Source organism: Brassica rapa, chromosome A02 (assembly GCF_000309985.2).
Source record: "Brassica rapa cultivar Chiifu-401-42 chromosome A02, CAAS_Brap_v3.01, whole genome shotgun sequence".
Lineage (NCBI taxonomy): Eukaryota > Viridiplantae > Streptophyta > Magnoliopsida > Brassicales > Brassicaceae > Brassica > Brassica rapa.
The window spans coordinates 27,228,231-27,251,172 of NC_024796.2; the positions used below are offsets into that span (position 1 = coordinate 27,228,231).

Here is a 22,942-nt window from a genome sequence, read left to right on the forward strand (position 1 = left end):
CACATACATAGTTCCAATAAAACTCTGAATTTTTTGGTTCAAATAAAAATAAATAACGAATCAAAAGCCAAACTATATATATATTATTTTATTGTTTATGGATAAAGTTGAGCAAAATATTCATAAATTTTGATTCGATTCGTATCCGTTTTGATTTAAACCAAAAAATCTGGATATCCGTAACTCTACGAAACAAATCAAATACTAAAATACAATATACAAAAAAGAAACAAATCACAAATACCATTTAGGAACATATATCTAATTCGATCTGTTATATGGATTTATATACATATATGTAAAGAATTATATATATATATATATGTTATATATATTATACTTTATATCAGTTTTACAATATTTTTATGAATTAAATTTATTATATTAGGTACTATAATTTAAAAAAGTTAAATAAAGTTTTATTTATGTAATAAAATGTTATTATTAAAATTATCAATTATTTTTAAAATTTTATTTTATTTTATTTACGGATCAAATCAGATATTCTTTAAAATTCCAAAACATTTCGGATATCCGAGTCACCGAATATCTAGATGGCTAAAGATCGAATCGACACGAATGCTTCCAAATACCCAGATATTTGATCTGTGCTCACCCATATTTACAGATACAATTTTATTTTCTTTATATGAAAAAATGACTAATGGCAAAGCCTTTTTTATTTTAAATTAATTTAGTTCTACTTTTCATTTATTATTTTGAAAAAAAAGTCATTTAATATTAATTAACAATATCTGTATATATTTGTCAACTATTTGTATATATTTTTTACATACACATACATGTGCACCTTGATTTTTAGCACATTGTAACTAAGTACTCACCATAACTAAAGTATCTAATTTTTTTGAAAGTTGAAATATTTTTTTTTTAATGTTTGTTTCACTACCGCAAAATTGTAGTAAAATGATTTGTCTTAATAGTTTTTTTTTCTTAAAGTATTATCTGTTTAAAAACTATAATATGAAATTATTGGTTCGACATGACGACTATCTAAAATTCATAACATGAAAACAAACAAATAATATTATTTTATTGTTTTTACCGGAAAAAACCAAAAAAATCAAACATTTTAACCGAATAAACGAAAATGAATATTAATTTAAAATAATAGTTATATTTTAAAAGATTAAAAACCAAAAAAAAAAACTTAAAACCGAACCAATATCTAGATTAAACAGATTTAATGTCTTTTTATTAAAAATAACAAAACTAATAATCACATCCCGCGCAAGGCGCGGGTTATTACCTAGTTGAAGACTATTTCCGTCACATTGACATAAATACTAGTTTTCTTCTTTCACTTTCCCTAATTGTATCATTTGATACTTTCTCTTTTTTTCCTCCATATGCCATTGTGTGTCTAACATATTTATATAAACCAAGTTCACACATTAAAATCTTGCATAGTTTCTCATCTTACTCTACTTTTTTTTCTTTTTAGAGAGAGAATCTAGGGTTCTTCTTCGTTTTCTCCTAGTGAAGGTTCTAAGGTCTTCTTGTAGCTTTCTTCTTTGGTTCTTGAGGAAATTTTGACGAAATGGGAAGGGGAAGGGTTCAGCTACGGCGGATCGAGAATAAGATACGGAGACAAGTGACGTTTTCAAAGCGAAGAACAGGTTTGGTGAAGAAAGCTCAAGAGATCTCAGTGTTATGTGATGCTGATGTTGCTTTGATTGTCTTTTCTCCAAAAGGCAAGCTCTTTGAGTACTCTGCTGGCTCCAGGTTTGAGTTTCTTCCAGAACTATTACTTAATTTACTTTTAAGAAAAAGATCTCATATCTATTCTTGTCGACCTACATATATATGAGCTTATATTTCATGTTTTGACCGATTGGGGGGGGAGTGGTGGGTTTAATTAGGTAGTGGATATTGATGAGAAATAGACTGAGATATTTTGATCAAATTAAATAGATGATTCACAAACATGTATGTGTGCGAGAGAGATTAATACACATGCTTAGTTCATACATATCTGCTTAATTAGTTCTTGCATCTCTAAGTAATCAGGGAAGAACATAAAAATGAAATATTATATATACTACATAAATCAAATTAATTAACATAAGTGAGTATAGATAATTATGTGATTAAACCAAAACTGCGAGATATAACAACGATTGTTGAGAATGTGCTAACTGTAAACCAAATAAGTTGAATACATATGCCATAATATAATTAGATATCTTTCTTTTAATTTACGTGTGTATTTTTTCTTCAAGCTTACAAAAATGGTGGGATTATAGGAAAATGGCTGAAGAAAAAATTAAATTTGTTACAAAATCTACAAATATTTTTTTTTTAATTCCGACCTGTAGGGTTTGCACCAGTGAGTAGATCTTATAATGTTCAAAGGTAGATTACTTTGGCTATTACTCATGTTAGTTTCAAGTGTTTTTTGGTAACCTGTGTTAGATTAAAGTTTGTTTTATATGTTTTAGTAACTCGAATTCAAAGATCTTTCATACAAAATAAGTCTGATGAGTTTTTAACTAACAAATTTTGGTACAAACAACTTAGCAGAATTAAAATTTGTAGTCATTATTTTATCTGAGAATTCAATTATAAATGAACAAATTTGACTAAAAAGGCAATTGCTTTTTAATGAATCGTTAAGGAGAACATACATAGAAAGATCAAATTAGAAAGGTAATTGTTTGTTTTAGCTTTTATTATTTGTAAGTTATACTGTAATAGTGTAATAGGAATATAGGATGGATTATCCTTTATTTCTATTGTAATTACGAATATGAGATAAAAGTTTGCCGAAACAGTAAAACTAATACTAGGAGACATATTATGATGAAACCGTTCAAATTATCCCGATGTCCTAGGTTCATGTAAATTACAATAGCTCTCATCTTTTGATAAACACTATCACTAATTAGTGCTAATGAAACGGAAAAATAAGTAACCCTACTATATATAGGAAGAACATGTGCAAATTATCATCTTTATAGGGATGGATTCGTATTGATAATAACTATATGTACACAAAATTACTAAAGAGAGAAACCAAATCTACTATATATAGGAGTGAGCTTTCAGTCATGATTGTAATAATAGTAAACAGGAAGTAAGATATACCGTAAAATGTTGTTGGAAGCATGGCAAGCCTTTGTCATGGAGCTTTGTGCCTTGCTTTATTCTTTTTTTGGTCAAACCTAGGACTAACCTCGATCTTCACATGAAAATATATACGCACCCATATACTTTCTAGCTTGTGAGATTTAAGTAGTATATGTCTAAATATTTTAAAAAAGTGAAAACATGATGAAGAAATTTAAACTTTGATCTAATAATCATTTTAGTCTAAGGATTACTGTAAATAGTGTCTGTAATCCCGCCTGTGGTGGCTCAGTTGTACTGGGTGTAAAGAAGGGCGTAATTAAACTCGTTTCTATCTTAAGTTTGATTTCACAGTGTAAACTCTCTGTGTGAGCTACTTGGTCACTTATCCTCGGTTTAACTGATTTACCGACAGTAGGTTTATGAGAATCCTTTTACTCAAGGGCATGTTCTCTCTTGAAATTTTCAGGGGCTTAAAATAATAATCCAAATATCATATGTCCTAACTCCTAAGTCTATAAATATAATGTTCAAAATGTATGGAAAGGTAGATCAATGTCTCAATTGTAAATAAACATTACATGCATATAAATCTTGAAATGTTTTTGTTTATCTTTCCAAAATAACATAAGAAAGAAAAAGAGTATACCAACTTTAAAATATAAATTATTCATTATGTTAAACATGCGGTATGATAATAGTTTTACATTGAGTGGTCATTCAAGTTTTATTTATTGATGTTTAGCATGGAGAGAATTCTGGATCGATATGAGAGGTGTTCATACGCCGGTCAAGACATTCCTACACCCAGTTTGGATTCGCAGGTTCTTGAGCACATAAATAAATAAATATCTATTAGATATAAATCATTGTCTATCCTAAATTTGGCTAACTTTTGCTTTCTACTTCTTATGTTTGTAGGGTGAGTGTTCAACCGAATGTTCGAAGCTCTTGAGGATGATTGATGCTATGCAAATAAGCTTAAGGTGAAAAAAATATTACCAAAGGATCATCCATACATTAATACACACATTCTAAATTTAAACAATATAATAAATTGCATCTTCATTTTTAACTTGTTTGTTTCATATAACAAGGCACTTAAAAGGAGAAGAGGTAGATGCTCTAAGTATCAGAGAGCTTCAGAGTCTGGAGATGCAACTTGATACTTCCCTCAGGAGAACTCGCTCTAGAAAGGTTCTTTATCTTTCTACAAAGAGAATTATCTTACATTTTGTATACATCTACGATCTATATGCATAGATCATTTGTACAAAAGGGTTTGTGTCTAATCTTGTATGCATATATTTACATAGATACATAGATATACTACATATAATAATGTAGCTATTGTTTTGGTTTGGGAACACAGAACCAGCTCATGGTAGAGTCCTTAGCACAGCTCCAGAAAAAGGTAATATACTGGTTTAGAGATAATTACTCTTTGTTGTTGTCATATAATGGTCTTGTACTTTGCAAATGTCTTTGAGGTACCCGCAGGTCTTTTTCGCGATTGGGTTGTACAAATCGTAATACTTGGACTATATATGCAATCTTCAAGATTGCTGTTCTTCATTTTTTTTCCAAATAAGAAACACAAATTCATATTTTCGGTCTAGAATACTTAAGTTTCTGAATTAAATTAATAAATATGGGATCTTTTGTTGGCATAGGAGAAGGAACTCAAAGAACTGAAGAAACAGCTAACAAAGAAGGTGAAACGGATGACAAAACCTTTGACTATGCCTACATACTAGATTTGGATCCTATTTAATGTGGAGTTTAAAGTTTCAGAGATTAGTCTAAAATTTCCCGATTGCATATATTTAATTTATGTTTGAATGTTAAAAGAATTCCCAAACGAAATATATTAGGTAGTTATACGAATATTGAATTTGGCAGGTTGATCAAGGTGAAGACATTGAGCCGCAAAACATCAGCCAAGGGTTAGACTCAACACCACCATGTGAGACACCGCACCTGTTGCCAGGACCTATTTCTCCCCACCCTCCCTTGTCTATCGGGTATAAATTCTCAACATTCTATATATAGATTTCACTAGGCAACGCATATATGAAACTACTAGTTATAATGTGTTAGTATTGATTAATAATAATATCAAGTTAATGTAGATCAACATTGCAAAATTATAATTTGTATATCCTTGATATTTGTGTAGCCACGTGCATAATGTGTATCGTTTATGTAGTACTTATAGGGACACATCGCAAATGAATGAAATTGGAGAAAAAGATACCGGAATCCTAGTTCGCTCGGGGAATACAACGTTGCCGCACTGAATGCCTCGGCTCACTGGAGAGTAGAGGTTCAAGGTCATCTTGGTTTGTTATTTTCAGTACTTAAATTTATAGAAACTAAATAACTTCTCGGTTTAAGTAGAGAACCAAACCGAATATCATGAAATATATTCGGTTTTGGTATTCTTAGAACCGGTGTAAGATGTTCCAAGTTTCAAACTTCGAACTAATTTCAGAAAATTGTATCCCGAATGTGATTTTGTATATTTTATTAATGACTGTACTTTGCATTTTGTGTTCTTTGTCAGCAACATCAATATTGCAGGTTTGGAGTCGGATAAGTTTCCTTTTCTACATTTATATTTTCATTCTGCATAAAAAAATCGGATAAGACTAATCTTAGACTTTCTAGTTGGTGAACCTTTCTAAAACTCTTGTTGCCAATAGCCTTGACTATCATCTATTCATTAATTAGGTTTACTCTTCCATTTTTGTTCCTCCTCTAAGGCTTAATCACTGCTTATTTGCCTAGATGACTTGAACCCTTGTCATGTCTTGGCTAATCGAAAGCATCTGATATAGGGAAATTACAACTGGAGAAGAATGGTAAATACTTGAGAGAGAGAGTCACCATGCAAAACAAAGAACGAAATATGTGTTCGTTAACTAATGAGGGTCTTTAAAAATGAACGGCTTAACATTGGCTAACCTATAAATAATACTAGAGATTGATGTGCGGATATTGGATCTTACATTTTTATACATTGATATTTATTTTTCATAATTAGTGTTATATTTTAGATGAGTCGTAATATAACTAATTGTATTCAATAGACTTAGACCGAATTGGATAATATGATTATTTTTATACAAATTTCCGAATCCGTTTCAGATATATTTGTTATTAGATATTTATAGGTTTCTATACATCAAAACCGAACACATCCAGACCCAGAAGGATCCAGTTAAAAACCTACACATAAATTTATAATATTTAAACGGAGCTTAATTTCAAAAAAAAAAAACGATACCCGAAAAAAACAACTCGCACCTAAATGGAATGTTCATGTCTAACTGATTTTATAAACTAATAAAAAAATGATTTCTATGTGTTTGGCTATATGAAGTGAAATAGTAAGAGTTTTTATTTAGTAAAATAATAAAATGGAGTGAGAAATTAAGTGACAATATATATAATACATTTTTATTATTTTGATTCAAGTTATTATTTTATTCAGAAAACATGTTTCTGAATTATTTTTTGGCTACGTAATTTTCATCGATTGAAACTAAAATTAAAACAAAAAATAGTAAAACAAACTAAACCAAACGTTTAACCATATGCAAAACCCAGTTATTTTACATTTTTTATTTTATAATTGGCACAAAATTAATGTTGATTAACTAATAAATAAAAAATATGCACTATTATTATTATTATGGTAATATAATTAATAATGTGATATATTGTTAATGTAATATAATTAATGAAATTGTTAAACTGAGTGAAATATGGAAAAAAAATTATTGTAATTACTAAAAAAATATTATACTGCTTTCTTATACTGCTATCAATATTTACAAATAATTATCATTTATATTATTATCTATGTTTCTAGACAGTACCAAATGGTACTTCAATTTTAATAATATATATATATATATATATATATATATCAATCTATTCCATAGAAATGATACACACCATGATCGTGGCAACGAAAATATCAAGGATGCGTTCAAATTATAAATATTTTGAGATGTTAATCGACATTAACTTAAACATAATATAGGGGACAAATTTCAGTAGATCTTAAATATGATTTAAATAATTAAACACAGTTAAGTAAATTAGGCATGAGCACATTTTTATGGAACAAAAGAACCAAACCAAACCGAGCCAAAAAATGAGACTTTGGTTCGGGTTTTGATTCTAATAATTATTTGAACAGATCTTATATCTATATAATCGAAAAATCAAATCTAAATCAAGAATCGAATAAATACCTGAATTACTATAATATTTTTTATGTACTTATAAATATTGGATTAACTATAGGCCAAATTGGCTGAAAAACCACGAAACATAAGTTAATTAGGGAATCATGCAATCGAAAAGTTAATTAGGTTCGTTGATGTACAGTAGGTCGCGAAATTACCCACATATCCCCTTACGATATCCAACTTGAGTAGGTAGGGTGCAGAGCTAAAGTAGGCATATCAAATATAGGTACAACTGTCAGATGGTGTCAGAAGAAAAGACATTTTGTCTCGCATATATTCCCGCGAGAAAAAATTTTAAATGAGTAAGACAAATATATTCAGTTAACCTATTATTGTTATACAATTCATCGTTTAGTCCCTACAAAATTGGTTCAATTAAGGAACAAACCCTATGTTTTATGATATGCGAACTAAGACAAAACATGAACTTCGCTTTGCAGCTAACCTTCGTATATAAATATATAACAAGATAAGGAACAGTAATTAGACAGTGGATATTTTACATTGATTGGATGGAAATTTCACAGGAAACATACATAAGAAACGATATTATACAATGGTAATGAAAATTAAAAGTGAAAATAATTAATATTGAAAACCGATAAACAAGCTGCAGTTCATATCTTAAGCAGTAAGAGCACGACGGTTGCAACGAAAAAGCCGGCACAAGAAAAGAAAACACAGTTACGAATATTCTTATCGGACTGAATGATTTGAGCTTTGACGATTTCTTCAATATGAATCAATAGATCATCGTTCGGACCGGTGGAACGATTAACCTCAACCGCCGCTAACTGAGCATTGGCCGTCGAGAAGGCTTCACGGAGAGCTTTGATTTCTGCAGCTTGTCGACGGATCTTGTCCCTAGCTTCCAAGAGGCTTCTCTTCTGCCATTGACAGGGCAAGTCCTTGTCTGACCACTCTAAGAACCCATGTACGTCGCATTTAAAAAAGCGACGGCCGGGATTTGCGTCTGTCCAGGAGATCGACAGTGTAGTTGGCTGCAAACAATGACAAAGGGGAAAAATGATGGAGGCCGTAGATGAAATGGAAGCTGAAGAAGAAGTCTGACCAGAAGCCATCGAAAAGAAGTGTTAAGTTGATTTCCGATGAAGAAGAAACGTGTATAGCAATGTTAACAATAAAAGTGAAGCTTATTTGTAATAACACGCGTCGGGAAAAGGGGCCACACATATAATTGTTTTTAAAAATGAAATATGTGGTTCCCATTTCATGAACGTGACAAATACTTGTAATAACTAACAAAACCGGTTAACAAAACCAATTAAACTATTAAATGCGAACCGAAAACCAAACCGGTCCGACATTTTTAACAAAACCATCGGATGATAACGTCTAGAAAGATTGAAACTAATAAAATATTGGAATATGTCAGAGATATTTTCTGAAGCCTACACCTAATGATGAGGTCTAGTACTAGGTAGCCGGTGCAGAATAAGCTTACGTATATCTGGATTTTGTGTAAGTAACTCCACCTTCTTATCTCCTTCTGGCTATAAATACAGGGCCCCATCATCCCAAATCAGATAAACCAAGCAACAAACAAAATCCAGTTTGGTTTGTTTAATTCCGGAAATCTTTGGTGATAGAGCTTTTAAGGTTTTTTTCTTATCTTTTTCTAGGGTTTCACATTTTATGCTACTGTTACCACAAAAATCTGTATTCCTTTTCACGGCTTCATGTTTATCACTCAGCATAATTTATTTTTACTAATATTTTGCGTATCTTGTAGAGATGGGGTGGTTTGTGAAGCTCCTTCTAGGGCTTTGGAGTAAGTCCGCCAATGGCGACTGGACTTTTGAAGAAACCTCTTCCTATCACGGAGAAACGGTGATAATAAACAAGACTGACACTTTTGATGGGTTGGTGGAATTGATACGTATAAGACTGAATCTGGGGATTCTAACGCCGGTTGCGTTAACTTATCAACTTCCGAACTGGATGCTAGTCCCAGATTGTTCAAAAGTCCCTCCGATCACTTTGTGTAACGACAAAGATGTTGAGACAATGATAAGCGCCAGAGACTACATGTCTGAGCCGGTGCTTTATGTGACTAGTGGACCTGAGCTAGTTGCAAAATACCAGTTCTACTGTCGATCACCTTTCACAATAGATGATAAGGCTTATCTCGAAGAAGGAGTTACCGAAGAGCAACATCGACAAGCTATACGAGGTTCGGTTCTGATAATCCACAAACTTTATATACTGGTAGCAAATGTTATAGGAGCCCTAACTGTATTTAATTTCAAATTTTTGCAAGACTTGGTTGGTGGTCATCCAATCGTTTGTAGCAAGCATATGTTGGAGATAATGTTCAATGAACCACAACTCCTAATCGTCTTCCGCGTTGCTCTAGAGATAGAAATGGTTTATTCTTTCCCCGACGAGCAAGGGGTAACTGAAGATCCAGCTGACTTTCCTAGCCTAACCATCGATGACATTATCGATATGGAGCAAGGTTACACCTTATCACCGGTTGAGCCGAGCAACTATGAACCTGGCGATGAAGGTATTGGTAGTCTATAATAATTTTCACGCATTATAAATCAATTTAAGTAGTTAACATTTAAATAATCGATTTTACTAATTGGATGAACCGGTTATAGCGTACTACAAGTTAACCTGTCAGATGACAATATTTGGAATGTTATAGACTGTATATGGATGCTTAATATTCAGCCCACCATATCAACATTCATTTCATAGATGTATTTACATTATAAACTAATGAACTTTATAACGTTGCAAGTGCTGTACGGAGAACCGGTGAGTCTAGAGGAGATGGAAAATGCAGAACGCAATTTCGCCGGAACAATCATTCTTCACCAACCAACCCCTTTGGAAGTCGAACCAGTTAACATATGGAGGGGAAATACGCAAGAAGAGCCATACTGGGATGGTATGATGGAGGAAGAAGACAACTATGAGGTCTACGTAACACAGTCACCACACCCAAGTCAGGGAGTTGAACCTCTGCCACTTGCTCCAAATCGAAGGGTGAATGCTCCACAACCAGCTACAATAATCATGATCGATGATGAAGATGATGGATCATACACCGGCTCTTCTGAGGGGGTTAACGAGAACGATAATATCAGTAACCCCCCTCCACCAGAAGAAATTGGAGTCATTGCCAACGAGCAAACGAAAAGTGCACCAGCTAGTAGGAAAGGTATTTTGTTATGGAACTATTATGATGTTGTAAAGCATATTGTTTTTTCTAACCAGAACTAATGGATAATTCTTGATTCACTAAGGTGAATCGTCTGGCGAAGTAGACCAAAACAAAACAGCACCATCGAATGAAGTTGTCGTTGCCTTACCAGCAGCTCCAATTCCCAGTAATGAAGAACTCTGCCTTGATCTCACACTTGGCGTGGGAAAAAACATGAGCACCTCTAGAGGTGTTACCTTGGTTGACGTCGACGACTCTGTCTCTGAAGGTGAAGAGGGCAGTGGTGGGTTTGATCCCCTCTTTTAAAATGAACTGGCTCTTAAAATTATAGATAAGATAAATAAGTTGCCTATGTTTTGTTGTGAAATATGTGGGTTCCGGCATATCCTTTTTGGCGTTTCTTTTACTCTAATGATGCATAAGACACTATGTTTGCGGCAGTATGTAATGTAAAATATCAATGTTAAATATGTTGATGCATTTCTATCTCATTATATAACTAATCCATCAATCGAAAAACAAATTGTAGGAAACCAAACAAACAATTCAGATGACTTATATGAGGGAAAGGTTTTTACAAGTAGAGCCCATTTCAAACAACATATGGCCTTATATGCATTACGCCGTAAATTTCGGTTTAAACACTCGCGTTCCTCAGCAGAAGGAATGGTGCTTCGTTGCGTCAGTGCTGCATGCAACTGGAGGGTTTATGCTATAAAATTTAAAAATGTGGACAAGTATGAGATTCGCAAATTGTCTTCGTACCATTCATGTTCAGTTGACGATCGAGCAGGTATAACCATTACATTTCACATGTTGCTGAAACAATACACAGTCTTAATGTATAAAACGAAACCGTATATATATTAAAAAAAAAAAAAATTGAACATCATAATAAACAAATGATCAGTTATACATGAGAACAAACAAATGATCACTTATTAAAAAATATGTTTACTTTTTTTCTCCCGATATGAACAATGTAATGAACTTAATAACTCAAAGATTATCGAAAGCAGTGTTTGTTCATATAGTGTGCTTATCACCTACCTAATACTTGATAATTTCCAACAATTACTTTCATATTATATAATGGGTGATAACAAATAACCGAAAACTAATGAAGCGCATGAACAGGATATGAGGAACAGGCGACACATTCAGTCATTGGCGAAATGATCAAGTCCAGATTTGCTGGCCAAGGTTGTGGGCCTCGGCCGAATGAGATTATTCAACTAATGCTTGGGGAACATGATATTAGGATTTCTTATTGGAAAGCGTGGCGTTCACGAGAAGTTGCCCTCGAATATGCGAAAGGATCATCTGGTACGTCATTCACAATGCTCCCAGATTACCTCCACAGACTGGTTGTCGCAAATCCCGGCACTATAGCACAAATCCACACAGTTTATGATGTTGTTGTTGGCCATAGGTTCAAATATATGTTTCTTGCAATGGGTGCTTGTATTAGTGGTTTTAATCATATGCGTCATGTTATTATCATCGATGGGGCACATTTGAGAGGAAAGTACGCGGGTTGCTTATTGACAGCATCAGCACAGGATGGGAATTACCAAGTCTTCCCTATAGCTGTTGCTATAGTTGATGGTGAAAATGACAGTGCATGGGAATGGTTTATGAAAATGCTTTTGCAATTCATCCCCAACAAAGAAGAAGTTGTTTTTGTTTCAGACAGACACTCTTCAATATACAATGCAATATCCAAGGTTTGATCCTCTAATACAACATAGTCATTCTACATTACTTAGTAGTGACGTAGGTTAGAAGATTAGTTAAACTATTTATTATTTTCCTGTCTTTATAAAAGAACACTTGTAAATGTCATGGCATGTCTATTTACATGTAGGTCTACACTGCAGCTAAACACTGTGCATGCGTTTTACACCTGATACGCAACATCAAGACACATTACAAAAACAAGCACCTTGGTTACTTGATTGGGAAGGCTGCTAGGGCATTCCAGCTCTCGGAATTTTATACCGCTTTCAATGAAATAAAAAACATTAATCCTTCTTGTGCGGAATACCTTATAGATATTGGATTGGAGCACTGGTCTCGAGCTCATTTTTCAGGAAACCGCTACAACATAATGACCAGCAATATTGCGGAAACATGGAATTCCGTACTGCACGAGGCAAGGGAGTATCCGATATTGCCTTTGGTTGAGTATATCCGAACAAAACTTATGAACTGGTATGCAGAACGTCGTGATGTTACACAGTTGGGGAGTAGCCGGTTGACTCCACGTGTTACTGAAATTTTGGAAGCCAATTTCGAACGGAGTGGGGGTTGCTTGTAAACCGGATTAACAAGGGCGAGTTCGAGGTGAAAGAGAAGAATGGTTCCTCATTCCACGTTAACCTAACAACAAAGGCCTGCAGCTGTTGCGCATTTCAATTTCTCCTCATTCCTTGTCCCCATGCAATTGCTTCAGCAATCAAGGAGAGAATTAGTATCGAATCTCTTGTATCTGACTATTACACACTAGGAGCTCTTGCCTCTGCATATGCCAAAGATATACTCCCCATCACCAACAATACAAATGGAGTTACTATCGAAGGAGAAGAAGCCTCACTCCATATTTTCCCTCCAGTAACAAGACGACCCCCTGGCAGACCTCGCAAAAGTCGAATATTATCAACTGGTGAAATTAGGGTAAGCAAGTCTATATCTTATGTTTTAAATAATACAACAAGCTGGTTACATCAAATACTTTTTGGCAGATGAAAACTCCAAGAAAAAGACATGTTTGTAGCCGTTGCAAAGGGAATGGACACAATAAAGCAACTTGCAAAGTTGCAATATAAGAACATCAAGTCGTATAAAGTCGAAGAGGCAATTCTCGGATGATGAAGGTGTTTGATAAGCATGGTGGGGTGTCAATAGACATCATAATTTAAACATGTTAATGTAAAATATTTTATACATGTTTGGTACGAGGCAGGTTTGTACTTGTTCCCGAGATTGTTAAATAAATAAGATGCCCACGAAGATAATATATTATAGACCCACAGTAAGTCATATGTAAGCCTCGTGGTTGCCATAAATATTAACGCTTTAAACATGTTAACTGGTAAATGCATGAAAAATTCCAAGGCTCGGATATAGAACCATAATTTGGTTGTCATATTCGACCTTATATAAACATACATGAATATATGTAATGTCTGTTGAGCAGAAAAAAGAAAATCCAGATTTTGATGGAACTACAACTTATTGTACTTTAAAACAAGAAATACATTAAAGTGAACATATTAGTGCTTTCAACAAACACTCACCCTTACACTAGGTAAGGCTCCGACATTATATAGAAGGTAGACATATTAATAGAAAGGATTAAAGTATCATGCATACAATTTTGAAAACACAAATCCATTGAATAACGTAAGTAAGATAAGAAGTATGAATATAAAAAAATCATTGCAAAATTAACCAGATTTTGAAAATTAATCAACGGCGTTTACTAACAAAAATAATGTTAGTATTGGCCGAATATAGATAATATAAGTTACACATACTTAACGAAACACCAAAGCGTCTGACACAAGGATCATATAACAAGTCCGGGAGAAAATGTGAACTACAACATGCGAAGCAAACGACATACACTCAGAGATGCATTGATTGAACCATATCTTAAAAGATACGACAACAGAAACCATAACCTACAACTTCTCATAGACCTCATACGCCAATATTGCTGCACACATCCCTTCTTCTTCGAGAATATCATTATTGATATTCTTACACACCTCGATACCATATAGAGCATGGGTGGCCATTAACAAAACAGCCATCAATCCACAATCTGAAGGGTTCTTATGCTGATGGAGTGATTTCGGCCTAGCAACATCATAACACTGGATTATAGGATCAGCTCCTATAGGTAGACATGCAAATCTAGCCACATATGGTAACATCTGGACTATAGGCGTTAGATATTTATCCAGCGACGCATCTTTGAACTTGGCCGTATTACAATCTAGAACTGTGACAATCCCACGAGCAGCATCGAAGCATATACCAACCCAATGTTTATTTGCGACATTAAATGGAAAGTAATACCTTGTCGGGTGGATATTTTGAGAATCTTTAGTGGGGAAAACGTCGCTCAAAACCTTAGGGAAAACGAAACTCTCTTTTTTCTTACTCTTGAGAAACCTGGGAAACGTCTTGATTATACCGGAGACAAATTTGGTATCAAAAAATTCAGAACTCTGGGCCCCTTCAGTTGGCAACTGATGAACGATAGTTAAACGCAAAACGCGAATAAGAATATCAACTACCTGTTATGGAGGGAAATAACTGGGTATTACATCAACATATTACGTAATATTCAAATAAACTGGATTACGAGTTCATACCTTTGCAGAAAACATGCGTGGTCTCTCAACAATGGAGACAATGTCTTTCGGATAGACTGCTATCCCACCAAGATTAAATACACTGGTAGAACAAAATTGTTCTGAGTGAATACACTTTATCTTACATAATGGCAATTGTACTGACAGACAAAAAGAATAAAAAATTTAACAACTTACAATTTCGCCTTAAGTTTGGTTGCGAGTATGGCATACTTCCTGGTCGTTTCACTTATATCAGCTAAACCAAAAATAAACTTCTGTGAATCTCTCAACCGGGAACGTAAATGGGGCCCGCATTGGTAATCGTCCAGCAGACCCGATGGCACCATCTTCTGCCTCTTACTTTTCCGTGATCCTTGTCCTTCTTCTATATTGTCACGACCATTGTTGTCAGAGATTGGATCCCCTCGACCAACCTCCGTAGCCATAACATGAGCATCAGGCTGAAGCTACTCTTCTTGAGTAAGACCAAGCGAGAAGGTCGGCTCATCCGTTTCCCTAAGAAGTTGCCTATGATTTGCCCCGTTTTCCTAGAAGAACAAATAGTAATCAAACAATTAACGATTTTCCCATATTGTAATCGATTACCATATACATAACCAACATACCAAACTTTGCTGAAACGCATTTTGCCTAGTACAATTCTCGCTATGAGCTGATGGTGCACATGTATCAGAAACTGGATCAACAGGAACATATCCATAACCCACATCGACTTCCTTTGTTGGGGTACGATTCTCATCCTGAGTAAGCATAATTATTTGGACTATAAGAAAACATAGGTGAATAGACAACAAAGACGTAGAAACAAAGGATCAACGTAATAGCATACAAAAATTAAAACCTGGCTCCTTTTGGTGGCTCTTGGCGGCGTGGAATATGCACTTATGTGAGACAACACGTTTCGGATAGTATTGGCATTGACATCAGGATCTTGATCGGTATGGTTTGCCCGAACAGAGACTTCACCCACACCAAGCGGAGGAATATGGTGTGTCCCATTATGATGAACAACTTGCTCTTTACACAACGCAGACACCATATCCTTAACACATGCAAGCATTTCATCTTTAAACTTAGATAAAACAGACTCCACTTGTCCAACAACATTCCCTTCCAAAGCATCAACCCGGGAACATGCGACCTTAATGGTCGTCTCCATCACATCAAACTGAGATTTGATTTTGTCTATCACAAGAGAAGCAATGGAACATGGATCAAGGTCATGAGCAGTAATACGCACATTATTTGCTCTCTTTGCCTTTGAGGTTGATTTACATGATTCGCGCATACGATCAACATCATGCTTCCTAACCCCACCACGAAACATTGAAGTACTGAAGTTACTGTTTGAGTTCAGGCGGTGTAACATGTTCTCCACTTGCTCATCATGCTCTTCGTCGGAATAAACCACGTATTCCCCCTCAATAGGCCGGAATGGGTCTTCAGGTAAGACACTACGAACGATAACCTGAACATACACATTATACTACTGGTTACAAACAATAATTGACACCGACTTGTAGTTAATATATAGCTTCCTATACTAAATCAATCGTGTCCAGGAACGGATTTTATAAAAAAAAAAATTATAATAACGTTAACATAAAAATATGAAGCTTCAACTTACATCACTTCTCTTATCAACACTTCTGCCGTGTGCTGGATTCAAAGTTTGTTTCTTAGTAAACATATCACGCCCATGACCGTCAATATCTTCGCTGTCTGATTCGGACGAAGAACACGTATCTTGCACAACCTCTGTCAACGCCGGAATAGCTTCAACCATAACAAGTTGTAGAGCAAGAACAAATCCTTTCACAGCAATCGTGTTTTGAGACAGCGCAATCTCATCTCTCTCTCTAATACTAGCCATTAGCATGTCAAACGCAAGTCTTCCCCAAGGGAACGAAAAAAATGCTTCAAGATCTTTAATTGCTTCTGCATGCTCTCTAGCAATCTTCATCTTCAGGCTTGTTGGGAGAAGAACGGATTCAAGAATTGCCAAGCATGCGTATTTAATACGGATTTCCCTGTCCTTAACAGTTTTCCGGTATAGCATCTTGATGACCGCAGAGACGGTGACAACCTCAACTTTACCGAATAAAGAAGGCCAATACGGTGTCTCAGATATTGTTTCCTTTAGCTTCATCTTCGACTTGGGGGGAAATTTCCCACATGGTAGTCCCGTCACAATCGCAAATTCTCTGAGTGAAAACCTAACCGGTTTTCCCGCAAATCGGAACCACGTTTCATGCTTCTTCTTCGTTTTAAGCTGCCTTGATAACATATATCGAGCGAATCTACCGGAAAAGACAGGTTTGTCGGCGATTTCGATCAATTTCCCAAATGAAGATCGCCTTATAATTTCAACCTCCTCGTCATCTAAAGCATTAAAAATCCGTTTTAAAGAGCTAGATGATTGATACGTTAGAACACGAACCCCTACCGGTTCCTCGCCAGCTGCAAACATCATGTCTGGAATTGGACGCATGTCTTCTTCTTCCGGTGAATCGGGACAATCAACAAGACGTGCAGACACCATTGCCTCCAGCTGCACCTTCGAATTGTGAATCCAGATTTTCAACTTAGTAAACTCCGCCAAGAAAACGGTGAAAAAATAGAAAGGAATTGATAAACATGTGAGAACAGTTCATTGATACTAATGGAAGGGAAGGAATATTTGCAGTCTTTACAATCTTTTTTTGTTATCTACAGTCATTTAGATCATTATTGCTCTACATTAGGTATTCAGTATAGGTTTACTGTACTGTAGGCGTGTCAGGGAACAGTTATAACGTATGGAGGTTACTTTAGGCATATCGACATTGTCGAACAGTACCAATCTGATCACCTAAATAATCTTTATAACGTGTATATCCACCGCAATTGTCCTTAACTATATCGAATTTTAAAATAACTAAATAATTTTAAAATATATTTTTGTAAACTAAAATATCAAGAATCATGAAGCACAATAATATTTTTTGGAATATTTTAAATTATTTGAACTATCCAAATTTTTATTCGAAAACCCAAATTTTATTGACATTTAATAACTTTAACCTAAATTAACCAAAAACTAGAACCAAACCAGAACCGAATGTCCATGGCCAAAGTAAATTCATCAAAAAAAAATATGTTAATTTATAATTTCAACTAGTTTTGGGATATTAAATTTTTTTGGAGATTGTGACAATAATTGTCTCACAAGAGAACCACACCCGAACAGATAACCAACTATCATCCATACCTATTCGTACCAATGGTTCATCTACTAAACGGTTCAACCCGGACCCGGAAACCCCGAGTGAAACCCATGTGCCTTCCGTTGATGCAATTCGAAAGCTTTGTAGAGGGAACATCCGAACATGATACCCATTCGGAGTTTTTTGATAAAGGGAGCGAAATCAGAGAAGACCGTTGAGAGCATTAGGCGTAACATAACTGTCCAGGGTGGTAATAGTATTACTAGTGCCAGTGATGCTAGTAATGAGAGTTTGTGTAAAGGGAAGCGTAAAGAAAAAGGTCTTTTCTGGGGAGAGTTTGAGTTCTTCACAAACAAGAGAAGCTGCAGAGGTTGAGGAGCCTTGTGAGGGGACAAAGGAAGGATTTGAAAGCTAGAATGCTTGAAGTCTTGAGAGAGGAAGTTGAACGTAAGAGGATGCTTGATGAGAGGGGTAGTTGAAAGGAATGTACTTGACTTCCAAAGTTTATTTTTATTTTTTTGTTTTTTCAGGCATAAGAAAGCAATGCTGGAAGCTTATGATCAGCAAGAAGCAAGAATATTTGCTGAGTATCACAAAAGGCTACAAGTATATGTTACTCAAGCGAGAGGTTGAGTTTAGATGCTTAACACGAACGTTGAGAGGGAAGCTGTTTATTCCTCTGTCAGCTGATGATGTCATTCTAACCCCAGAACGGAGTATGATGAACTGCCTGAGTAGTCCTCCTCTACTCCTTCAGGCTATTGCTGCACACACCCAACGCCTTAAGACACTAATATTCAGAGAGATAGAGAAGGTAGATGTCAGAGCTGATGCTTAGAGGCATTGATATTTATATGCGTTTCTCTTCCTCTTCTACTGAATGGTATATATGTACGCTCTGAAATTCATGTTCCAGTGTACTGATAAGCCAATGAAAGCTATTTGATGTCAATCTATTCTACAGGTATAAGTACGAAAACAACCGGGTAATGGAGATTTCTTCTTCTGTTGTGAGCTAGCCATTAAGTTATCAGTTTAATGGTAATATGGGAAGATAGCCAGATACTCATTCCAAAGGATCAAACAACGAGTTCCTTGAACGAAAGGTTGCTCTCGTTATCTGCCTTTTTTCTTTCTGGTTATTTTAGCATATAATGTTCAGAAAGGACATAATTTGAGGCTTACCGTTTAGCAACGGACTTAAGATTTTGTAGGCCAGCTGCTGCATTTAAACTTTTTCAACTTTCTGATCATTTATCTCATGCTTATTTCCAGAAAGCACATGTGCAACAATTTTGGAAACTGAAGATGCACTGAGACCGTTTGCATGGAATGCTGACACCAGAGTTAATTATATTCTGACTCCAATCAGCATTATATAGCTAACTCAGTTAGAGAGAATGTCCAGTTTAAGTTAGTATATACTTGCTTGACCAAGATGTTTAATTTTCCTTTGCAGTTGGACGTATGGAGCAAGAAACGAGAAGCTGCTGCTTTGAAGGCTAGCTTAAATATATTGACATAAACTATGCGCTTAGAGGAAAGACGCTGAACATTCCTTAAAACAGAAGTGGTATTATCCCAGTTGATTTTTTTTTATTAAACTAAAAACAACTCGTAATGCAACGGCTTGTCTAATCCAGACATGTCATTAGTCCGATTTTCATATATTTATAAATAATAATCAAATTACAATATCAATCCTCTCATATTGTTTGTAATAAACAGAATTCATATCATTATATCATATGATTCGAAGGAGCTAAGCCATTAACCTTTATTTTTTTCTGAACATAATGAACCAAAACCAAACCTGTATATTAACAACAAATTCTCTCAATCATATTTTCTTGCAGCAAACAAAAAGAAAGAAATTAGTGACAATTAAAAGAAAAACATTTTATGTTCTTTGAAAAATAAAATATCTGATGGAAATATGGTTTGGCTAGAAAAGCATCACTACGATCAAATAAGAAATCATTAAAACATAAAACGTTCAAAATTAACACGAAAAAAACAAACTGTCAGACCGGTAGAAGTCTCTAGTTAATTTTTGTTTGATGTTGTCAAAAAAAAAACAACAAACCAAACCAGAAAACATTAAAACAAGTAAACAAATACACAAGTGGAAATTTTTTATAATTACTAGACTGATATGCAAAAACATAGCGTTTATAAGTGTAAAAAAAAATAGAACATATCATCAACGATCTTTTTTTTTTGAAAAAAAAGCTTAAGAAATTTGAACTATTTCTCGATTTGTGCGTGTCATCTTTGCGCAGGGACCATGCTAATCTTCTATGTATCGTTCCAATTTTATTGGATGTCCCCAAAGGAACAACATCAACGATCTTATTGACAGAATACTTATGTTCTATTTGTTGTCACAAATTTACACTAAGTTTTCACATCAATCAAGTTAATATAAAAACTCCCATTAAAACCTTGAAAACACTAAAATTTTAAACAAGTAAACAAATCAAAACATTATGTTTTAAGAAATGCAAGTGGAAATATTTTGGAGAATTTTATTATTACTAAATTGATTTAAAACATAGTGATCATAAGTGTAAGAAAAATAGAACATACCATCTCTAACGATCTCAATGACAGGATACTATATTCTATCTTTGACACAAATTTACACTACATTTCCATGGTCAATCAAGTTAATATAAAAATTATCTTTAAAAACATTGAAAAAGTTGTAATAAAAAGAAAAAAAAAACCGTTTTCGCTAGAAAAGAATCACACCAATTCAGTCACAAAACACATAAATAATAGTTTTGAGAGAAACTAAAAAAAAATCAGAATCACCAAAAAAACAAAACAAAAACTCCAAAAAGAAAGCAGAATCGGGTTAAAAAAACGTTACCACAAGATACGGAGGTTGATCAAGCTTTAAGCGTCTCTCCACCGTCGTACGATCAGAAACAGTTTGTAACATGCACCGAATTTACCTCAATGGAAGTAGTGTTGGTCAATAACAATTCCATCTTGATTCCGTCTCCAAAAAGCCAAGCCAATCCCGTCTTCGCTTGGAGCAGCCGCGTGTGTCACCATCAACCTGCAATGCATAAATCAAGTCCAATATGAATAGAGGGGTACTCATCAGCCTTGATACGGGTACAAAGTTCTTCATTATAACCAGGTTCTTGATTTTACCAAATTGGTTACAGGGATCTCAAAAACTAAACACATTATGACAAATAAATAAAAAAAAACTACAATTGTCATCTATGTATATGGTTTACTTAACAAACAAACAAGCAAGTGGTGAACTCATCATGATCTTTGTACTTGTGATACAGTTCCAATTTTGTCATGCCACTGTAGGATCGATTCAAGTATAGGAAAGAAAATAACGAAGGAACTTATTAGATTACGAAACTGAAAATATGAAACTTTACCACCACGGAGAGAAGCAACCGCGATTCAATTTACAACCTTTGAATTGAATCAACCAAAAAGAAAAATCAAACGTAATCATAGACGGATTTGGGCACGGAGACGGAGGTATCAGCCATCGAAGAGAACGAATCTGATTATTAGAACTGAATACGCGTTTCGCCGAATCGAGAGAGAGAGAGAGCGATGATGATGAAACTCGAACGATATGATTAGTTGTTATATAGAAGATACGGACCGAAACGAGGATCTCAATATTACCGTTAGTCATGCAATTTTTTTTTCAATATATTCTTTTGAACGAAAATATTATCCAACAAAAAAAAAGCGTGGAATTTGAATTTTCAGATGTTATATCCTTTTTTTTACTTTTTAGTGAACATAAAAATGAACTTTTCCTTTTTCTGAATAAGTTGGATATCGGCTAATACCATATTTAACGGTGTTAAAAATTTTAATCAAATTTAACTGTTGACTAATAATTAGATTTTTTTAAAATAGATATGTCAACATAAATTGAGAGTTAAAACAATCAATATTAAAAAAGTAGAATTTTAATGGCTCAAATTTTAATTGAAAGTTTTTTCTTGCTTAAATTTAAAAGTTCAGGGTTTTTATAACTGTTTTTTTCTTTTCTAAATAATGGGAAAAATCTATATGAATGAAATATAATGTTTTCTCTATTCTTAAATATGAAAACATTTCATATTTTTAATTAAACTTTAACTTTATAAAAACTTGTATAAACAATCATATTTTATCAAGGCGACGACATTTGGGTTCTAGAACTTCAAGATTGCCTCTGACAATCAAACACTCATTAGCAGGGGCATTAGTCAGTGCATGACCAATGGTGGTACATGCACCCCTAATTTTATTGATATTTTGAATTTAGTATGTAAATTTACAAAAAGATCAGCTAGGAAAGATGGTTAGAGTGTTCTTGAGCACCCATTGATGTTTCGAATTCGATGTCCCTTTTAGCATTTATTTTAACTATACCAGATGTGCACCCGTTGAAATATCTGTCTGGCTTCGCCCCTGCTCACTAGAGCTATTAATAGCAACACGCAGACCAGAAAAATCTTTGGTATCCTTCAAGACATTCAACAAATCTTGTCTGATTTCTCCGATTATCGTTCTCTTTCATCCCACGTAACGAAAACCGAGTAGCGGATACTTTAGCTAAGTGGCCTTAGCCCAATCTGTTTCTGGATCTTCTGTAATGAACCCTTAGTATTTGTTTGACGAAAAAAAAAGTGTCGCTAAAACAGTTTTCTTTTATTCTTGTGTAAAACATTTTGATAGATGCATACTGGTCAGAATACGATTTATGAAATGATGGTTAGAGTATATATACTATAGGGAAATTCTCATAAATAGACATAAGTT

The 22,942-nt window shown here is 34.4% G+C and overlaps 3 protein-coding genes and 1 non-coding gene across 5 annotated transcripts; 1 reads left to right on the top strand and 3 right to left on the bottom strand.

The window, feature by feature from the left end:
* The first annotated feature begins 362 nt into the window (after window positions 1-362).
* LOC103854491 (truncated transcription factor CAULIFLOWER A-like) lies at window positions 363-20,950 on the top strand. 2 transcript variants are annotated; one of them, XM_009131427.3, is made up of 8 exons: window positions 363-1,746; window positions 3,836-3,914; window positions 4,012-4,076; window positions 4,188-4,287; window positions 4,463-4,504; window positions 4,764-4,805; window positions 4,993-5,114; window positions 5,300-20,950. In XM_009131427.3, the coding sequence occupies exons 1-8, from the start codon at window positions 1,562-1,564 to the stop codon at window positions 5,388-5,390; spliced, it is 726 nt and encodes a 241-aa protein (XP_009129675.1). In that variant the 5' UTR covers window positions 363-1,561; the 3' UTR covers window positions 5,391-20,950. The 2 variants fall into 2 exon arrangements, with proteins under 2 accessions (XP_009129675.1, XP_033141324.1); XM_033285433.1 differs by having other exon boundaries at window positions 5,309-20,227.
* On the bottom strand, window positions 7,970-8,434 carry LOC103854799. The gene has a single exon (XM_009131765.1). The coding sequence runs from the start codon at window positions 8,432-8,434 to the stop codon at window positions 7,970-7,972; it is 465 nt and encodes a 154-aa protein (XP_009130013.1).
* LOC103854801 lies at window positions 15,383-17,478 on the bottom strand. Its single transcript, XM_009131767.1, has 4 exons — window positions 16,564-17,478; window positions 15,778-16,404; window positions 15,542-15,676; window positions 15,383-15,463 (listed from the first exon to the last, which is right to left on the bottom strand). Exons 1-4 carry the CDS (start codon window positions 17,476-17,478, stop codon window positions 15,383-15,385), a joined length of 1,758 nt encoding a protein of 585 aa, XP_009130015.1.
* Window positions 20,379-20,481, bottom strand: LOC117132199. Its single transcript, XR_004455760.1, has one exon. It is a non-coding gene; the product is annotated as a U6 spliceosomal RNA (small nuclear RNA).
* Window positions 20,951-22,942: the final 1,992 nt, after the last annotated feature.

Excerpts from the sequence above, each read along its gene's own strand:
- LOC103854491 (XM_009131427.3), top strand. The coding sequence starts at position 1,562 with ATGGGAAGGGGAAGGGTTCAGCTACGGCGGATCGAGAATAAGATACGG. Across the intron at positions 4,077-4,187 it reads GCTATGCAAATAAGCTTAAG|GCACTTAAAAGGAGAAGAGG; the intron begins GTGAAAAAAATA and ends TCATATAACAAG. Across the intron at positions 4,806-4,992 it reads AGAAACAGCTAACAAAGAAG|GTTGATCAAGGTGAAGACAT; the intron begins GTGAAACGGATG and ends TGAATTTGGCAG.
- LOC103854799 (XM_009131765.1), bottom strand. The coding sequence starts at position 8,434 with ATGGCTTCTGGTCAGACTTCTTCTTCAGCTTCCATTTCATCTACGGCC.
- LOC103854801 (XM_009131767.1), bottom strand. The coding sequence starts at position 17,478 with ATGGTGTCTGCACGTCTTGTTGATTGTCCCGATTCACCGGAAGAAGAA. Across the intron at positions 15,677-15,777 it reads GAGCCACCAAAAGGAGCCAG|GATGAGAATCGTACCCCAAC; the intron begins GTTTTAATTTTT and ends ATGCTTACTCAG. Across the intron at positions 15,464-15,541 it reads ATGCGTTTCAGCAAAGTTTG|GAAAACGGGGCAAATCATAG; the intron begins GTATGTTGGTTA and ends TTGTTCTTCTAG.